Source organism: Homarus americanus, unplaced genomic scaffold (assembly GCF_018991925.1).
Source record: "Homarus americanus isolate GMGI-L3 unplaced genomic scaffold, GMGI_Hamer_2.0 scaffold52806, whole genome shotgun sequence".
NCBI classification, from domain to species: Eukaryota; Metazoa; Arthropoda; class Malacostraca; order Decapoda; family Nephropidae; genus Homarus; species Homarus americanus.
In genome coordinates, this window is record NW_024720773.1 from 9,917,752 (window position 1) to 9,937,114 (window position 19,363).

The 19,363-nt window shown below is 41.3% G+C and overlaps 1 protein-coding gene across 2 annotated transcripts in view; it reads right to left on the reverse strand.

The window, feature by feature from the left end:
- Positions 1-1,139: 1,139 nt before the first annotated feature.
- The window catches only part of LOC121861060, a 107,631-nt gene continuing 89,407 nt past the window's right edge, over positions 1,140-19,363 (reverse strand). For both annotated transcript variants that reach the window (XM_042358589.1, XM_042358587.1), the window contains 3 exons: positions 8,554-8,639; positions 6,441-6,565; positions 1,140-2,853 (listed from right to left, as the gene is read on the reverse strand). In XM_042358589.1, the coding sequence (XP_042214523.1) occupies positions 2,704-2,853; positions 6,441-6,565; positions 8,554-8,639 (361 nt within the window). In that variant the 3' untranslated portion in view covers positions 1,140-2,703. The remainder of the gene's footprint in view (positions 2,854-6,440; positions 6,566-8,553; positions 8,640-19,363) is intronic.

Below are 19,363 nucleotides of genomic sequence, written 5' to 3' on the forward strand. Positions count from 1 at the left end.
CTGAAAAAATCCCTCATCCCTGGAATTTTCTGGGTAATTGAAAAATGTTGTCGGAAGTTACAGAAATTGCCCATTACATCATCTCTCAAACCCAGAAAAATATTCCCCATCCCCGGAATTTTCCGGGTAATGGAAAATGTTTCTTGTTATTTCTTGGAAATGCGCCTGATTTTCATCTCTCAAACCCAGAAAAAACTCCAACCCCGTAATTTTCCGGATATCTGGAGAATTTTCCGGAAAATCGTTCCGAATGCGGGAATTTTACGAAAAATTCTGGCGTTGGGAACGATTTTCCGAGAACATTTCAATTATGGCTATCGTAGAGATCGGGGTTTGAGGGATTCCGGCTAACGGAGATATCACTACTGCAAAGCAAGATGGAAGTCACAACTCTGGCAATTATTATTTCAGTACAGTATTTAGATTTGGGAACTATAATACAGTACAGTAGTCCTCATCACCATTTAACAGCTTATGATAACCCATTAAGTTAATGGCCAGTTAGGAAAATCTCATCTTTTGCAAGCTGATGCATCATCCAAAATGGAGTTTGGATGCATTGGTGGAATTATTTGATTAGTGCAATCACGATAGATTTTACTGTTCCATCTGACTGGTGGACGAGGGTGCTCATGAATAAGGGTAAAGCTGTTGCACTTGAATGTAGGAACTACAGGGGCCTGAAGCCGTTAGATCATGTTTTGAAAGGGTCCTGCCTTTTAACAGTATGTCGTCTGCTAGACAGTAAAAAAAATGGGTTTATGAATTAATTGGTTAAGTGTTAAGTTCCTCTGAACAAATTACTGTTCTGTACAGTGCCAGTGAAGTGTTATACAGTATAAACAGTAGTTTGCCTGCCTCTTATATCCCCATCAAGAAATTGCCCCTTGCTGCTGGTATGTAACTAATACAACTGTTTTTATTTCATTACACAGGATGGTTCAAAAGTCTATCTATTTTAACAAAATAACTATATTTCAAAACACACATGGGGCTGTCACAGCCTGTCAAGTTATTGCATGTGACTCTGCTCCTGGTGACTACTGTAAGATGTGAAGGTTATCTGGTGCCATACCAATTTATCAGTTGCAGCGTTATGGGGTTTTATAGTGATTAAGGATGACATAAAAACGAAGAACTGGAATAAATATTTACATTTTCATAAATATGCATATAAAATTATATACAGTATTCATATAAAACTAACAATAAATGCTAAAGTCTTCATACAAATGATACATTTATAAAGAAGGGAAGGATTTATTCCTCTCTGGAAAGTCATTAGGGGGATTTAAGATATTTAAGTTTGTACTTCAATTTAATGCCTGAAGAATACCAAATATAGTAGAATATACTTTTGCAGTGAGCATTTTCCTCATCATCAGGTACTAAGAGAGTTCTGAGGTGCTGCATAAGGTAGAAAGATTGACAAAACATATAATATGAACCTGATGCTGCACAAGAAGAGGTACTGGTATCTGTACTGTCCACAAACTTGTCTTGTGAAGAAAAAAATTACACTGTACATACTAATACACAAGTTTCTAAATAAGTATTATTTGGCAAAGGCCAATTTTGAGTGTACTGGCCAGTGTGTATATACAATGATATTAAAATTTTGAATAAATATGTAATGTAATACAGAAGTTTCCTCCTTTTGCTGAATCTGAGAAAAATTCAGGAAAGACAATAGCACTAAAGCAATTTTCTCCAAACATGCTTATACAAAATATAATCTTCCATATTTTTGTGTTACTCTCCATCTTTTTCATTAAATACATAAAAGTATGTACATATTCACACATACATACATTATACACATTAAAAAAGTGAACATTGGGCAAGATTGACACAAAAATATTTCCTCAAGTAGTTGTAGTATTGTATAGGATTTTGGGAATGAACTCTCTAGACAGATTTTGTCCCCTGAATACAACTCAGGAGAATCAGGTAGTTGGTACAGGAGATTGTCCCTTCATTATTTCCTTGGTGGTCAAATGTGAATCTATGGGAATACGTGAGATCTGTGATACCAGCTGCTCAATCAGAACAATGAATACTCGTACATACTTTGGGCATTTTCCTTCCCTCATGAAAGAGCTACAATGATATGAATAACTGGCAGTTACAAATGCAAAAACTTTGGTGTTGATAACTCACTCTCAGAGCTATAAGTGGTAATTCTATGTCATAGCATCACATAGGCTTATTGAAACACTCCACTTTGAGTTTGTTTTTTCCTTTCTCCAGAGAAAAAAAATCTGTTACAAAGGAGTGTTCACAACACAGTTGTTTAGTCTTTTCACATACTGTCACAGTGAGACGGTGTAGCTGCTTCCAAGGCACTTTTTCATAGTGTGGAGAGCCAACAGATCATGCTGTGAACAACTGGAGAATCTTGTTATAATGCAATAATTGCCTTTCTTTATGTCTACAGTATAATATAGTTGCACTGGCTACAAACTGTTGAGCACTCCTGTATGTCTATTGAAAGAGAAATCTTTCTTTGGATAATATGAACACTGTTATTGGATTTTACTCTTCATATAGTTTTGTGATTATTTCCATGTTTACCTGCGCACTAAGTAAACAAACTCACTGTATGACAACCATAACGTTGCCATCTTCTTTTGCTTGATTGATCAGTAAAGTTATTTGTACCTTGTGAACAGAATTCCACAAAGAGAAATTCATACAGCATTATTAGACGAGCGTTGACAACTCGTGTGGTGGTGTGGTGCCTGAGAGATCGAGTGTAGCATTAGGAAGAGGTGATGCATTAAGCTCCCGAAGTCGACCCTCTTGGCTTACTGCTTGCTGGATGTTCTGCTGTGCCACTGCTTTTGATTTTTCCTGCAGAATAGAGAATACTTTTAATAAATTTTAAATTGATTTTCTCAAACATTATATTAGCAGTTTCTTATCATTAATATATACATATATATTACAGTACTGTATATATAAAATCATTCATACCCCCATGAAAACAAACTGTCAATGTCATAATATGAAATATATCTTGCTTTACACAGGAGATTTTACTCACCATTTTGCACTTCATGAACAAATATAAGGAGAGAAGGCAAGTTTAATGTCATTATCACAAGTGGGATCAAATGTGTTCAAATCTGAGCACTTAACTGAAAAGTGACAATTAAAAATGCTATTATTTTTGTCTTAGTTTGAAAGTAACACAAGATCATATTACATATACAAAAGAGATGCAAGTGCATTTCTGTCAACATAATTCATGAGTTTTACTTAAATATAAGACACACATACACAGAAAAATAAAAGCATGAGTTTTGCTTAAATATAAGATACACATACACAAAAAAATAAAAGCATTGTATATTTCGACTGTAACCTATGGTCCTCCCCAGCAGTGTGACAAGAACAATTATAGAGGCAGATTTTATAGGGGCGTCAAGTGACTTCAGGTATGATGTGGTGGCTGACCACAGCGAGTGTCATGTCTTGAACTCTCAAGTAAGGTTTTTTGAACAGCCTCCATGGTGATTAAGTCAAGGGGACCAATGTCCACTAGAGGTGTTGAAATTTGAGCTTTTCAATCAACTCACTAACATGTTTAATTCAGACTGAATTATCTTGACCAAATCATATGGCATTTTTAAATTCAGTTAACCTAGCAAATAAGTCCCTCCCTGCCTCACCAACGTACATACACTTCCATTACATGGTATGGTGTAAATACCAGGGTTTGCCTTGCTTTTTAATGTTTGGTGAACTTAACCCTTATGCCTGTGTCCACCACAACCTTGCTGAGGGGGTGACTGGCGGGGTGGGTATGGGAAGTGATCTCCATTATCTGTATTAATTTCCTCACTGCTGGCCACCTCAAAAAACTTGATATCATCTAGGTCTGTATCTTCCCCATCATTGTCTTCATCACCACTCAAATTAAGCAACTCTTGATGAAAAACACTATTGTCGAGGGTGTGGAGGAGCTAGGTGTGTCACGAGATAGGTAACTGGACCACTAGATTTGAAACAAAGATTACGTGCGAGTTAAGTTGCTAAATAAATAAATAGCCTATGCAAAGTACTTCGTCCCGCCTGGATATTCAAACTATGCCTTACTAATTAAGGACGTCAAGGAATGTCACCCGGGCTTTAAGGGTTAACAAAATTTTAAATTTTTTTTTTTGGCATAACAAAACTATATTGATTTGTTCTTTGAATAACTAATTTATCTAGGAGCATATGGGTTGATTGTAAAGCTTTTTTATTTTTTGGTGACAGTTTATGAGTGAGGGAAGCTGTGTTATCATAATAAATTGCTTTAGCCACAGTCCGCCTTATCGAAAACTAACTGGGGTATCCTAATTAAGCTTGACTGCAAATTTCCTTATCCAGATTTTGAGAGCTACTAATCCTGAGGGCTCTCAGAAAACATCTTGAAATAGCACCTCTTTTCACTTGCACCAAGTGGTAAAAAAAAAAAGTAACTCCCAGAACTGGTGAATTTTCTACATACTGTACTATTAAAACTTAATTTTCAAATATCTCTGCGAACAGAAATATCAAGGAAAGGGAGTTAATCCTCCACATTAAAAGTGATACTGGGGACTAAGCTATATAATTTATCGAAGAAATGATCAAAGGGCCCAATCTGTCATATCAAACACATCTACCTATCTGAACCAGCAAATATCAGATGTATGCCTAAGATAATTCAGCTGGATTTAAACATGTTAGTGAGCTGGGTCCTACCATTAACTGGAATGATTCGTCCATAATGTACAAATCTAATTGTAGTTTTAGAAGAAAATATATAGTGTGCTTTCATTGAAAAACAAAAAAACAAATAAATAAAATCATACGAATTCCAACATCTTTAGAGAAGAATGGTTCCCCGACTTAATAACCACATCAATGGATGCTAATTGGACATTGCTACAAAACCTCCCTCTGGAACTGTTCTTGTCACACTGTTGGAATGGACTATGGGTGATGGTCAAAATATACAATACAGTGCTCTCGTTTTTCTAATTCATCGTCTATTGTGGAATATCAGCGTTATGATTTGTGGGGTATTACATTATTTCTTCAGTTATGCATAAAGGTAATGCTTATGTGTTTGTTTGCAGACCAGTTATTGTCTCATGGCTAATACTGCAAGCTTTCTGGCAGCTATTATAACTTTACCTGCTTTGTCTATGATCAACTAGTACAATAGGACTCCTGGAATTTTGAAATAGATGTACAGTCCAGTAGTCTTCTTATTAAGGTGGTCCAGAGAGCACCAGTAAAATTGCAAAGATACCAATCATCTTTTCTTTCTGTGCTCAATGAAAACCTTCTTACACAAAACTTGAATGGGTACAAACACATAAGAATGGCATAAGTTGAAAAATCTTCCACAAGAGATGCACCTTAATAATCATTCCATCAAGACCATTAATAGAATCGTCATGCGAGTGGTTCATCAACATCTTGTTTTGTAGGACAGTGTGTACAGTATTAACGGGGTGCCTCCTTGTTGGCACGAGCTCAAAAGGTTTCAGAATTAATTCTTTGAAAGAACCAAGTATCTCACAGAGGAGGTTAAGGAACTGGTCATTTTCTTTAACAATGACTACAATGAATTCTGATGCACATTCCAACTATTTTTATCCCAGATCCTTATTCAGTGTGTCAAGCAGTACAGTACGGTACGGATACTGTATTGAGATTTTGAACAATGTTACCGTTTAAAAACTGTATCACATCCAGAAAAACACTGAAAATTAATATGGAAAATTACAAGTGGAGTAATCAGGGTTGCAGAATTTTTTCTTACAGTCATCAGAACTGTTAACTTGCAAAATTCCCTTTTGACCCAAGATCCTTAATCAGTGTCAAGAAGTATCTCTATTGAGACCCCCCCCCCCAACACCTATTCCCTTGGAATTTGAAAGTAACGTATTTAACTACCCTAGTACAAGTACAGTACATCCAGAATATCAAGGGGTGGGGGAACAAAGCAACATCAAACAATTGCAGAAGTAAAATCATTAAGGCAGCAAAACAAAATAAATTTTACCAAGCCATTAGAAGTACTCTTGTAATCACCCAAATTATGTCGTCTTGACTTAAGAACCTTAATCTACTTGTTGAGGAGTACTGTACTTAAACATCTATAGACCATCAAAACCAGATCTTAGAAAACTGGAGATTCTCAAAAACTGGGCATTTTCTTTCCTTCCTAAGTTTTGCTTCCATACACTCACACAAACCCAGTTGAATGTTTCATCCTGCCAATGGGGTGGGATAGCCCACTTGTTGGTGAGTGCTAAGAATCAACACCTGCACGAACACCCTGCATCAGAAGAAAAGGCTTGTATGCAAGGGAAAAAAAAATACAATTGAGCAAACTATTTCGACTGCTAAAGAAAATTTACTGTAACAAGAAATGCACCAAGACATGCAACACTCACCTTCTGCCAGATAAAAACATTGTGAATCATGGCACACCCACAGAAAATGATGCCCACGCCAATGAATACTGAGGTCAGGATGGCTGGTGTTGATTGGAAATGGATGAATGTGTAGAGAATTACACCTGAAATTATAAGAATTATTTGTAGTATAAATAGCAAGCTGTTTTTTGCAAGTCTTATACCGTATACTGTATAGCACACACAACAAAAAAATCACCATTTACTGTTATGTAAAATATTATGATAAAAATACAGTATCAAAAAGTGTCAAAACTAGTCATTAACTCTTGATTCAATAAATATGTGGTTTCTTTAATGAACTCCTAAACCAGATCCTTTTAGAGGAATTAGTAGGTTGGCCAAATACTTATGCTCACCAAACATTAGTGCCTTAAAAGTCATTAGACAGAGTTTGAACTCTATCCTAGTTTTAATTGGCAGCCACTGTAATCCATCCGATCAAGAATAGGGTAGTGGGAGTCCTCGGTGGGAGAGCAAAAATAAGCCTGGCAACCCTGTTCAACGCCGCCTCAACTTTCTTCAGTAGATAATTAGGCAAGTAGACCCATAGAGTGTTACAATAGTTAACCCGAGGCAAAATAAGCGAATGTAATAGTGTCACAAGACACACTATCCAAAAACTGTACAACATCGTACAGATTTCAAATATGTAAATTGCAACTGGATTTATATGCTCTTTAAAATTCTGTTTTGGATAAAAGTATACTGTACTCTAAGATTATGAACAGAATCAACAGGACTGAGATGTACTTTGCCCAAATTTAAAGAGCCAAAATGATCTGTGCTATCTCTCCTCCCATTTCCTTGTATGACAATAATCTCTGTTTTGCTTAAGTTTTCTCCTTGCCATCCAAATGTTTATACACAGTAAAAAAAAAAAAAAAAAAATTTACCAATTACAGTACAGGCAGTCCCCGGGTTACGAACGAGTTCCATTCCTGGGGACGTTCTTAAATCGAAAATGTACACAAGTCGAAACACATGGTATGTGTATACTGTACTTACAGAACAATGTTTAAAATCCAACTACAGTACAGTATATCATAGCTTAAGTCCTTATATACATTCAAAATCACTTGAAAACAAATTCTGTCAGTATTCATAATTTGTTTTCAGGGCTCCTGACCTAAACATCAAGTCACAATTTTTTAAGTATTTGTAATTGGTTCCTCTGGAATTAGTTATTTGCTGTCTGTGACTTTCTTATGCAATATCACAATGGTTTCTTAAGATGGCATTCAAATATAGCCAACTAAAGAATTTAACCTACTATTATATGAAGCAGGATGGACGCTACCTGGTATATGACAAAGAAAATACATACTGTGCATTCTGGGGCAGGGATTTCTACAAAGTGCTAGTCTGAATAAATGAGTTTTGGTATGCAGAGATTCTGCAAAAGGGAATTTCAACAGAAAAGTTATGGGCCCTCAGGGTACATGGTGGTGGGACTATTGAATGTAGCTCATCAGAACACTGATAGAAATATCTATAGAAAATATTAATTCTGTACTGTAATTTGATAACAGTAGGTAGCTAATTCGAGTAATTATAATAATACATTAGCTAACTGATACAAGAAATTTCATAAAAGCATATAGCTGATGGGTTAATAATAATGTAGTGAGCAATTAATAATAGAGTACAGGTATGTAATTTGATTATCTTAAATGTACAGTAATTTGAGAGCCATAGGTGTACTGATGAAACAGACTTGGCAGTGTTGTTTTGGTTAGCGTGTTGCTCTACTAAACTGCATTTGATCACTGGGCACAAGAAGTAGGTTGCCATGATAATTCCGGTCAAGCATGTGACCAAATTGACATGCATCTAGCCCTGGGGGGGGGGGTTCTCTCTTAAAGATAATGTAACTATCCCTGAAGCGAAACACTATTCCTTGTACAGTATTTAGATATAATAAAAATGCAGGTGAAGTACTGTAACTGTAACTGGTTTATCACCTGGCTGAAATACATACAGTACTATTCAGGTGCAAGATAGATCTAATACAGCATATATAATGTCTGGAACAAAATACACCATTATTTCTTATGCATCATAGATGTTCATCAGTTGGTGAGCTACATACCTGTGAGAAATACAGGCACAGAGATGAAGAAGCCGCCTACAGCACATACCCGGGACACTGAGGACTGCCGCAGGTACTTGCTCATCCTGCAAATGAAATGCACTGAGGATTGGATACACTCGACAAAAATATGGAAGTGGAAAATGGATATACTCATGTCCCCGTATCCCTTTCTGGCCATGAATGACTTTGTTGATAGCACAAGGGTTAAGGTTCAGTACTGAAGGTCTGGTCAGCTCTTCAATGAATGACTGCCCAGGGTAAAGCCAAGCAGCCCAGCATAGGAATGTCTTGGACTACTCCCCCCATAGCTCTGGGTGAGGAGGCATCATCCATCCATAAGAGATAGCTGCAATAAACATGTGTGCAACCACTCACAGAAACTAAGAACAGGGATAATGCTTCGTATGTTCTTATATCTATGTATTGTATGACTGTTACCTATGTAATGTCTGTATTGTAATTACTGTATATACAGTAACATGCGGCATTTCAGGGAAGCGAGAAATTCACATAGAAAGGGGGGGGGGGTTCTGAACCTCCCCTGAGAAGGATGAAAGAGCACTACACTTGTATTACTGGTATTCCTGTTGCAACAACCCACATAAATGCATAATGATGCTGTCGGTCTCTCCTTGGAAGGTGGGACACAATGAAAAAGACAAGAGTCGTTTTAGTTAATCAACCGCTTGATACTGTTTATCCTCCACGGGTCTTCAAATAGAATGCATCTCGAATTTCTTTACGCGAAAGAGCATTTCCATTTTAGTTTTGAAAATACAAAATTGAATGCGCTTAAGACAAAGTTGTCGTAGTGAATGTAGTCAATCATAGGCCTGTTATTTATTTATAAACTTAGCTTACATTTACGAAAGTGAAAACAAAATGAAAATTGTAAATTGAAGGGCCTGAAACGGATATTATGAACAACACTACAGTCGGGCAGACTGAAGGAGAGCTGTTGCGGTCGTGGACACAACTGGCGACACACACATTCCTGTCACAGCCACGATTCCCTCCCTATCTCAATCTTCACCATATTTACTCTTATAACTTTACTATTGTTATAACAGAACACATGTTATCAACAGTAACTCTGGTTAATACCAATTAAGTCAACAATAACTTAGATAGCCTTGGTTTGTAAAGTACATCACCACTAAGTAAGGGTATATCAGTAGAATTGATAATATTTTCCCGTTAGAATACACTATTATTTTCCTAATACTAAATATAAAGCTTCCAACTGCAGTTATTTGTGCCCTTAACGTAGAAGGTTTTTTACTGACTTGTAAAATACAATGGAAAAAATCTGCGAATCAAGCTTATCATCACAAACTTTCAACCTATTAAAATAAAGCATACAAATCGATGGTACGTGAAGCCCAAGCCAGAGCCAAGAGCGGGAGAGGGGGGTTGGTGGTGAAGGTGAGGTCACATTCTGGCGGGAAGCTTGGAACCAGGCACTACACTCCTCACATTCCTCATCATAGCATCTACAGCACTTCGAATCTTTCAAGTCTACAATAACTGCTTCCCCTGGACTTACAGGTCAACTCCGCTGCATTGCTGCATCAGAGGCAGCTGCTACAACCTGTCCACCAAAATGCAGACATACTGCGACCAACAGTATGCACATAAGAAGTTTTGTCTGCCACTTAACTCTGATGGTAATTCTTGTCTTGCTGCACGTACGTACATGTGTGTGTGTGTGTGTGTTTGCGAGTATTGTGTGCTGGTGCACTGTGGGAAAATATATTGGTCGCCAGTGAAAGCTGATTTCGATGGTCTCACAGGAAAGATGTGTGTAGTGTATGTACAGCACTTTACAGTTTGCTTCACGCGTCACTGAAGCCCTGATATTAGCAGAGGGATAATCCCCCCGACACAGGTCACGGTGGACTCGCACTGGCTCCGTGTTCACGGCTGAACCACACGTTTTATTACAGGGACAGAGGGAGAGGGAGATTAACCCAAGTGAAAGGATATTCTACATCGACACACTAATAGAAATACCAGAGAACATTAAGGAATAAAATCACAACTGTTACGGCAATAAATGTAAGGCAGTAGCTTACAAGTAAAACAAAGACTCAAATTAACAAGCTTCGGCGCGGGCAAGTGCCCGTCCAGTGTTTTGTTTCAGAATCAGCGACGGAGATAATAAAACAAATCCTTGCAAGAGTAAAATGAATATACTGTACACATGACTGAGGTGTCTGGCAGTGTAAAAGCTTCAGTTAACCTGAAGATTCAACGTATTCCTGACGCAGCATGCACACACTAACGGGCATAACGTGTGCTGCCCACTTCTTACCACCACGACACGGTCTAGTCCCCCTACTACTGCAGGGGCCACTAGGCGCGAGTTGGAACACCAGGAAGAAGTAAAGTATTTTCAGCCTGGCTTAGAACAGCTGCCCACCCTCCCACCACTACTACCTAATTCCCCCACGAGCACTGCAGCTATTAACAACACCTGACTTCAAACTACTGCAGCCAAGGTCTCTGTTACGACCTCAACCTTGGCCAGGCACGGTACGATTTGGATTACGTTAGCGTGCATAATGTGTAGCATGTTTTTTGTACCAAATACTCGTTTCAAGTAAAGAAAAATGTTCGGAAATAAAAAATCCCCATCCCTAAACCAACTTAATCTTGGCAGCTGCATCATTAAAGTACGATGTTTTCAGAGAATTCAGTAGAGCACAAATGTGATTGGGGCAGGTAGAGGGGGACACGAGGGGGGGGGGGGAGAGACGGTACAGGCGAGGCAAAGATAAAAACAAGAGATTAAGGGGTCTTAGTTTAACCAATCAATCGTCAAACAGTAAATTAAACGCGGAGGATCAAGCCTCATGCGGCAAGAGTATTACTGAACAGCACGAGTTCAGTTAATTATGGCTGTGTGGGACGTGATGGCAGGCATCTATCCATCCAGTGAGGTCATAACCACCCCGCCATGAAACAACTATCCTGGCGCAGTATACAACATTCCTGGCATAGCACACCTACCCTGGCGCAGTGTGACCGGTCTGAGGAGGTACACGATCATAATAAGTACTGAGAGGATGACCTCGGTTAGAAGTGGAGGCCACCTCTCGGTATCAGCAGGAGGAGACTGCGTTAGGCTGGTCTGTGGGATGCCATTAGTAGTCTGCGCGGCGCGTCTTTTAATATCTCACAGCAGGAACACCACGGACACCATTGTAATGTTCGCAGACTCCTCTAGGACAGTACCAGATCACTGACGTGATGTGTACTATAGCACCTAATACCCACATCAATAAATATCACAACAAAATAAAAATAGACAGCGCTTAACAGTCCCAGCTTGCCTCACCTACCAAGTGAAAAGAGTTCTTCAAAAGCGAGCAGGGTGTGCAGGAACCAGTGTAGTCATTTGTTTATTAAGAAGCAGGACTAGTGAATTAACCATGGGGTCACTACCACCGGCCTCCACTTGTTAATATTGATGCTGGCGATGACTTAATATTGATGATAGTGATGCCTGTTAATAGTGAAGCTTAAGAGAGCCAGAGGACAACCACAGGGCAAGGCAGCCACCAGCACGAGGGTGTTTCAGGTCGTAGAGGACCAGTTTACGATCTAATAAGACTATCTCCGCCTCTCCCAAGATCGTCATAGTGTACGACTCTTAAGATAACTGACCTAAGATAATTGCTAACTTAACTGACGAAACCTACTTAGTTACATTTATACTTAGGCACGTTTCTAGCTACGGTTTACAGGTAGTCTTGATGCAATTTCGACGTCACTGTATATGAAACCTCAGCTAAGCAATATAAGTTAACCAGTTATAGTTTCATACCTTCAGCCCAGGGAGTGACAACACGATGATATCGACGCCATCTTAGTCGTGTCAGAGTACGAGACACTCGCATAAATCATCTAATTACGAGGAGAAAACAGACGGAGGAACCTTTTCAGAATCGTGGGGCCGTCGTGGAGGGTACCGGAACTGAGGACGGCGTTGAAGGAGGGTAATGGCTCATTGTATTGTTGTTGTGACACACAGACAGACACACACGTCATCTTCCCCTCACTCTGTCGTAAAACAACCGGGATGATGATAGTGATCACACGCTAGTATCAACCAAGAGAGAGTTACTATTACATTTACAGTGTATTGTTATTAACCAGGTGACAGTTCTAGATAGAAAGTCACTTGTTAGTATACCACAACGGGTTACTGGTGGTAGCTGGTCCCGCCCACTTCCCTGAACGTCACGTCTGAAACACATAACACTACCCTTGTAGATAATACGCCCGTATTTCTAAGTAACGTAGACTTAGGTTACAATAAAGTATTAAAAGACTTAATACTTTATTGTATCTATATTTCTTATGGCAGTATTATCCACGGATGAAAACTGCACAAAAATTCACCCAGACTTGGGAGATGTTGACGCTTTGAATCTCAAGTCCTGGTGCACAAAATGTCGTGTTATGTAAGAAAAACGTTTGTATCTCAGACAACACCGTCTGGTAAAAACTGCCGTCGTTGGGTTATTGCACTTTGAAAGAAAATCATATCCGTGTGCTTAAAGTAGCCCCCCCCCCCCCAAAGGTAACTTGTACTATTCCCCACCAGATGGTACTTGCAAAACTGAAAACAGAAAAATGGAAGTGCTACTCGTCAGTCATGCGAATTGGGCTGAAAAATGTCCTGACTCTGTTAACATTACCTGACAACACATGTTTATCTAAAATTTAAAAAAATAACATAAAATGAATAAATAAAATAGAAACCTTGCCCATCTTGAAATTCCAAACAAAATTACCCGAGACCCCCATAAGTTTTTCTTACATGACCTGAAAATCTGGTTTTATTAGAAATGTGGCGCCGTTATCTCCACGAGGGGTTCAGGGAGTTCGGTTTAACACGAGACGTGACTTGGCGAGAGTGACACAGTTGAGACGTCCCCGGGTGCCTCCCAGTCATGGCCCAGCATTGTGCTAGTGACCTCCCGTGCCACCCAGTCACCACCACATTACCGGGACCTTCACCTGATAATTACCGCTAGGCCTATTTAACTAATGGCCTTGTTTACCTTCCACCACAACCACCTGGGGAGATAAAACGAGTCCAGAATCAAGCCTGGTTAAAGGTTAATAAAATTCAGCATTACACCAACTTTGGCCCTCAGAAAAGACCCCGTAAGTCGTCGTACTCAAGAGGTTAAGACATCATATTCAAGGAGTTTATTCATCATACTTAGGTAACTGTAAATATTTCAAAACACAAACCCACACACTCCTTCACATTGTGTTACATAGTGCGACCAGTGATCCAAGGGTGTAAATACCGGAAATGTACCCAATGGGGGGGGGGTGATTATTGTCATGTTACAGGTCCAGTGAAGGTCCTCCTCCTCCTCCCCCTTCTTCTTCTCCTCCTACTCACCCATCCTCTCCACCTCTAGGTTTCTGTACTAAATTCTAACCCATGGAAGAAAATAAAGTCTAACTGAATGAACTTTTACTTAAGCTGGGGAAGTTAACACGAGAGGTAAACGTTACAAAAATAATCACGTGTTGAGATTTTATCTGACTGGTTTACGAGGCCGTTGATGTGTGAACTAATTATCTATTTTATAAAGGTATATAAAAGCGGGGGACACGACCTGACAGACAAAACAAAAGAGTTCAGTGGAGGAGGAGGTGGAACGGAGGCTAATAGGGCGTACAGTAGAAAATGGGTGTTACTATTGTGTTAAATACAGTATGTATACATGTATGACGAGAGAGAGAGAGAGAGAGAGAGAGAGAGAGAGAGAGTGAATGAACGGTCACCGAGCCATGAACAAGGTCATGGCCTCACGGGCGTATAAATCATGCACCTGGCCACTCTACCCTCCTTCACTTTTATCCTCACCCAGTCACCCACCCTCCACCTCTATGCTCTTACACACACACATTGCAGTAAGAAGCTATTGTAGAAGGCACAGGACCCTAGACGAGACGAGACAGGTCAGCTCTGGTCTGGTCTGGCGGGAGATGACCAGAGCCAGTTCATCAGTAATTCATCTCGCCGGCCGGACAAACTACTATAATGGCTATTGTCCGCCCAGCTCCATCAACAGGTTACACTGAGCTCAGTTACCAGGTGAGGAGTAGAAGGGGAGGGAGGGGAGGGAGGAGGGGAAGAAGGGGAGGGAGAGAAGGGGGGAGGGAGAGAAGGGGGGAGGGAGAGAAGGGGGGAGGGAGAGAAGGGGGATGGAGAGAAGGGGGAAGGGAAGAGAGAGGGGGAAAAGAGGGAGAAGGGAAGAGGAAGAAGAGAGAGGGGGGAGGAGTTAAAAATAGCTTGCTTGTTGTACCCGGGTTAGGAGCGTCATGACACCCTCAGCGTCCATCACACACTAGCCTCCTCCCAGCTACCCCAGACCACTAAGCTGATGATAACAGTACTATCAATGGCACTGGTAATAAGCATAGTAATAAATCACCATTCTTATCATAATACCAACAATAAAACAATACTTATAATATATGCAACAAAAACAATGTCAACAACACAAGGAGTCAGGGGTCAAGACAGGTCACTGAGAACGATGGGTTAATGGGAGTTAACACAAGGTCGAGTGGGGGCTCTACAAGGTCAACAGATCAGTAGCAGATAAGTTATATCCCGTTATCAAGGAGAGATGGTGATGGTGCTATGTTGTGGCCAGCAACTGTGTGTGTGTGTGTCCGGCAATGTTAGTGTGAAGGAGGGATCATTAGCCTAGACACAGGGGGAGAGGAAAGGGACGGTGAGTACAGGTTTAATGGACCTCAACCGAACTTAATCGTTAGATATGGGGCCCTCAACATGATGGCAGTCTCTTGTGTAACCTCACCGTACTCAAACAAACAAGTCTGTAATGCACTGTATATCCAATTGATTACGACATCGTATTGAAGGAATGAATTGTACTCAAGATATTCCATTACCGTACTCAGGTGTTGAAGACATCATAAACAACGGACTAGTGGATTGTACTCGGGTGGTTGGCATCATACTGAAGGAGTTAAGTCATCTTATATAATGGTGTTGATAGAGGAACTGGATCTAAAGGCGGTAACAGAAGAACGTGCCTGAGGATGCACCACGGTCAGCGCGTGTTACGGCCACAACACCCTTCACAAGACCTTTTAAACGGGTGCACGTAAGAGGAGATATAATCTTCAATGAGGCAGTAAAGGTCGACAATCAGGGCCAGGAGGGAGATGTGTGTGGGTGTGTGGCGAACAACAGGACCCACCCACCACCCTCCCTCCCACATCACCACCCATCTCTCCACCATCCAGGTATATCACTGAAGAACTACTCACACCTCGCACAGTAACACCGGCGGCTTATCTGGCCATCTCATAGTTACCACTGAACACCGCACCACAATGACCATTACAAGTAAGCGACTTACTCTTATGCTCATGTCTGGGTCATTTAAAATTAACTCCCCATGGTCACAGGTCAATTGGGTCTCCTGTTCTAATAGGCCCCAACCTAACCTATCCTAATTGTAAGGACTGGGGCCCATTAAGGTATACCTATTTGACCACCCACCACCTCCTCAGTTGCTAGTGGATGGTGTCGTCTCCCAGGCAGAGATATCAAGGCCCAGTAAAATTTGTACCATGATGGGTGTTACTATCTAAAAGAGGGGAGGAGGTACCGCCGCCACTCCTGCTGGTGCTCCGCCGGGCGAGGTTCGTGTTCCTCCGACGTTCGTGACGATGGCAATTAATTCTATGATTAGATCCCATGTCCAACTCATGACTCAATATCATCAAGCAGTTTCGACTATCAATGAGGAAACAGAAACAGACTTCGAGGAAACTTGATGTATTGATATAAGCCAACACGACCTAGGAAGAATAAGATAGCAGTATTTTCTCTCCATGGTGACGAGGATCCCAGAGCCTTGCGTTCAAATAGCTCTCACCAGGATACCCGTATTCGCAAGAGGTCAGATCTGGTGAGGTTTGGTTAGGGCCTATTAGGACTGGGGCCCGTTCAGACATTCGTAGGTTTACCTTGTTTGTTTACGATAATATACACCTGAGACGTATAACTGATTTCCCCCGTAGTAGTCCCTCTCCAGCCAGTGTAAGCATGAGACAGTCTTAAAGTTAACATGAGACACGATGGTATACAGCACAACCCGACAGAATATTGATCATAGAGGAATCTAACACGGTGAAGCCTTACACACGCTTAATAGACAGTGTGTGTGTGTGTGTCGTGGTGGTGGCTACATCACACCCCAGACCTTGTGTGAACACCAGCTACCGGGACACTCCATCACTATCATCATCCACCACAACTACCACCACCACCAATACTACCACAATTACTACCACCACACTCGCCGCCCTCAGGCCCTGCGAACTCCCGAGGCCGCGACCCAGCATGTAATGACCATCCCCGGAACCTGCCCTCCACGAATACCAAATATACAGACCACTTACTACTGGTGTTCCGAGCTGGGGTAGGTGAATCCCCCTTCCCCCACATCCTCACTCAGAGCAGCTCAACCTCACCCAGGCCAGCACACCCTCACCCAGGCCAGCACACCCTCACCCAGGCCAGCACACCCTCACCCAGGCCAGCACAACCTAACCCAGGCCAGCACAACCTTATTCACACCTCTACTGATGTAAACACAACAACTCCCTACTTTTCCGCCCTTCACAACACTCATCTCACCTCACACTAACATTTACATGAATGTTTTGATTCCGAATTCTGACAGCGTGTGTGACAAAATTTAACTCCCAAGAGCTATAACTGACGGCTCAAAACTGTGACAAGTTCTGAGGATTCACAAGAGGAAGCCACAGTTTTAGTCCCAAGCGAATCGAGTGACTGGTTGTATAGAGAAGAAAAAATATATCGGGAAGGATTATGTGGTGAAGGAATGAACGAACGGGGTGGACCACGGTGGGTTGATTACCATGGGACGGCCGTCGTAGGAAGGACCTTAAAACAGTCAACACACCACCTAAAGGTCACCATAAACACGGGGGGAGTCGGGGAGTGACGCCAGGACTAGTGTACGATGTGGCCAGCTGTAAGAGAGTGAAAGGATGGTGAGAGATGACGGCAGATAAAGGATGTTGGACGGAAAATAGGAGACAGAGAGCGAGTAGGAAGGAAGGAAGACAGAAAGGAGGGAGAGGGGTAGGAAGGTTGGCGAGGAAGAGGGCAGGGAGGTTGGGAAGGAAGGAATGTAATAGGAAAGTAAGGAAGAAAGGAATGAGGGAGAAAGGTAGGAAAGGAGGAAGGGTGAGTGAGGGAGAGAAGGATATGAGGGAGTGTGGTGATGGTGGTGCAGGTAAATAAGCGGGCAGTAGAGGTGAACGTCGAGACCAACACTCCTCCCTCTACCACTGCGTACCCTGGGCTCCCTCCCTCCTACCCTAACACTGCTATGCAAAGTACTGCTCCCCAACACTTCCTTACCACCCCGTCACCCTCGCTCCACCACACCACCAGTTTTTGCCACCAGCCAGGAACACAATTAGAGAACCCTGTGTGGTGTACTGGGTATAGGACACGAGTCAGATCCTCCAGGGAGATGTGCACTACTGTGGGTATTTAACTAGACAGGTTTAAGCTACAGTATTACGGTGTTGTAGGATGAGGACTTTTGACTATGTTCCCACTCTCGGTAGTGAGGCATTACTGTGGTGACGATGAGTTGTATAGGACAGCCCATGTTAGGAAGTTTTTTATTTTATCTAAATATGTATCTCTGGGGCCCATGATTTCTCTAATGGTGTTTTGTGCTTGGAGGCGTAGTTTTACCCCCCCCCCCCCACACAATGATAATATACACACAGTAAATACAATAAAAACAAACTACTTCCATACACACACAAAAACACGACGCGTAGTTTATGATTTAGTTTTTTTCCATTGGGAGTAATGTATTATAGGTCTAAAGGGGGGTATGTAAGTATTCCAGACAGTAAAGTTAACGAAGAGTAGTGTCTAACATAATAATTTATTCCATATACGGACCTGTAGTTAACCACCACTACTACAGGTATATAACTTCAAAAACACCTGTAGCTACATCCTCTAGTACAGGTGTATAACAAGAAATACCTGTAGTTCCCACCAATAGTACAGGTGTATAACAAGAAACACCTGTAGCTACCATCACTACTATATGTGTGTAACAAGAAACACCTGTAGCTACCATCACTACTATATGTGTGTAACTTCAAAACTACCTGTAGCTACCTCCTCTAGCACAAGTGTACTGTATATGGTCGGGGCCAGGCAGGTGAGCAGGGCACATTTTTAATTATTTTTTTCAGAGCGAGTATAGACGGGAGGAATCTGGTGGCCCTGAGTCCACCTCTATACCCGGCGGGGGCAGCAACTGGGGTAAAAACTCCCCCAGCCACCAGACACATTACCGCTACTGACACCATCTTCCCCAGTTACCTCTTCCTCGTTTTATACACAACCAAACTTTATTACAAGGAATCTAAAACATGGGATTGTGGGGTTATGTCAGGGATTCAAAGTTGAAAATGTTTGTGTCTCAAATGCGAGTTTACATCGAGTCTATGGGTTCAGAAATGATTGTCATGCGAAACCTGAACCCTTATACATATACACTCACTATGGGTCTACACAGTATCGTACAGGTTGTGAATCTGACATGCTCCCTGTCTCCTTGAAGCATCACGAGACAGTGTTGGGTAGAGGAGCTAAAACCTGTGGGCAGAGTACAACGTTTACACGGTACACCAGGAATGCCGACAGTCCCGTTACCGCTACTGCCCG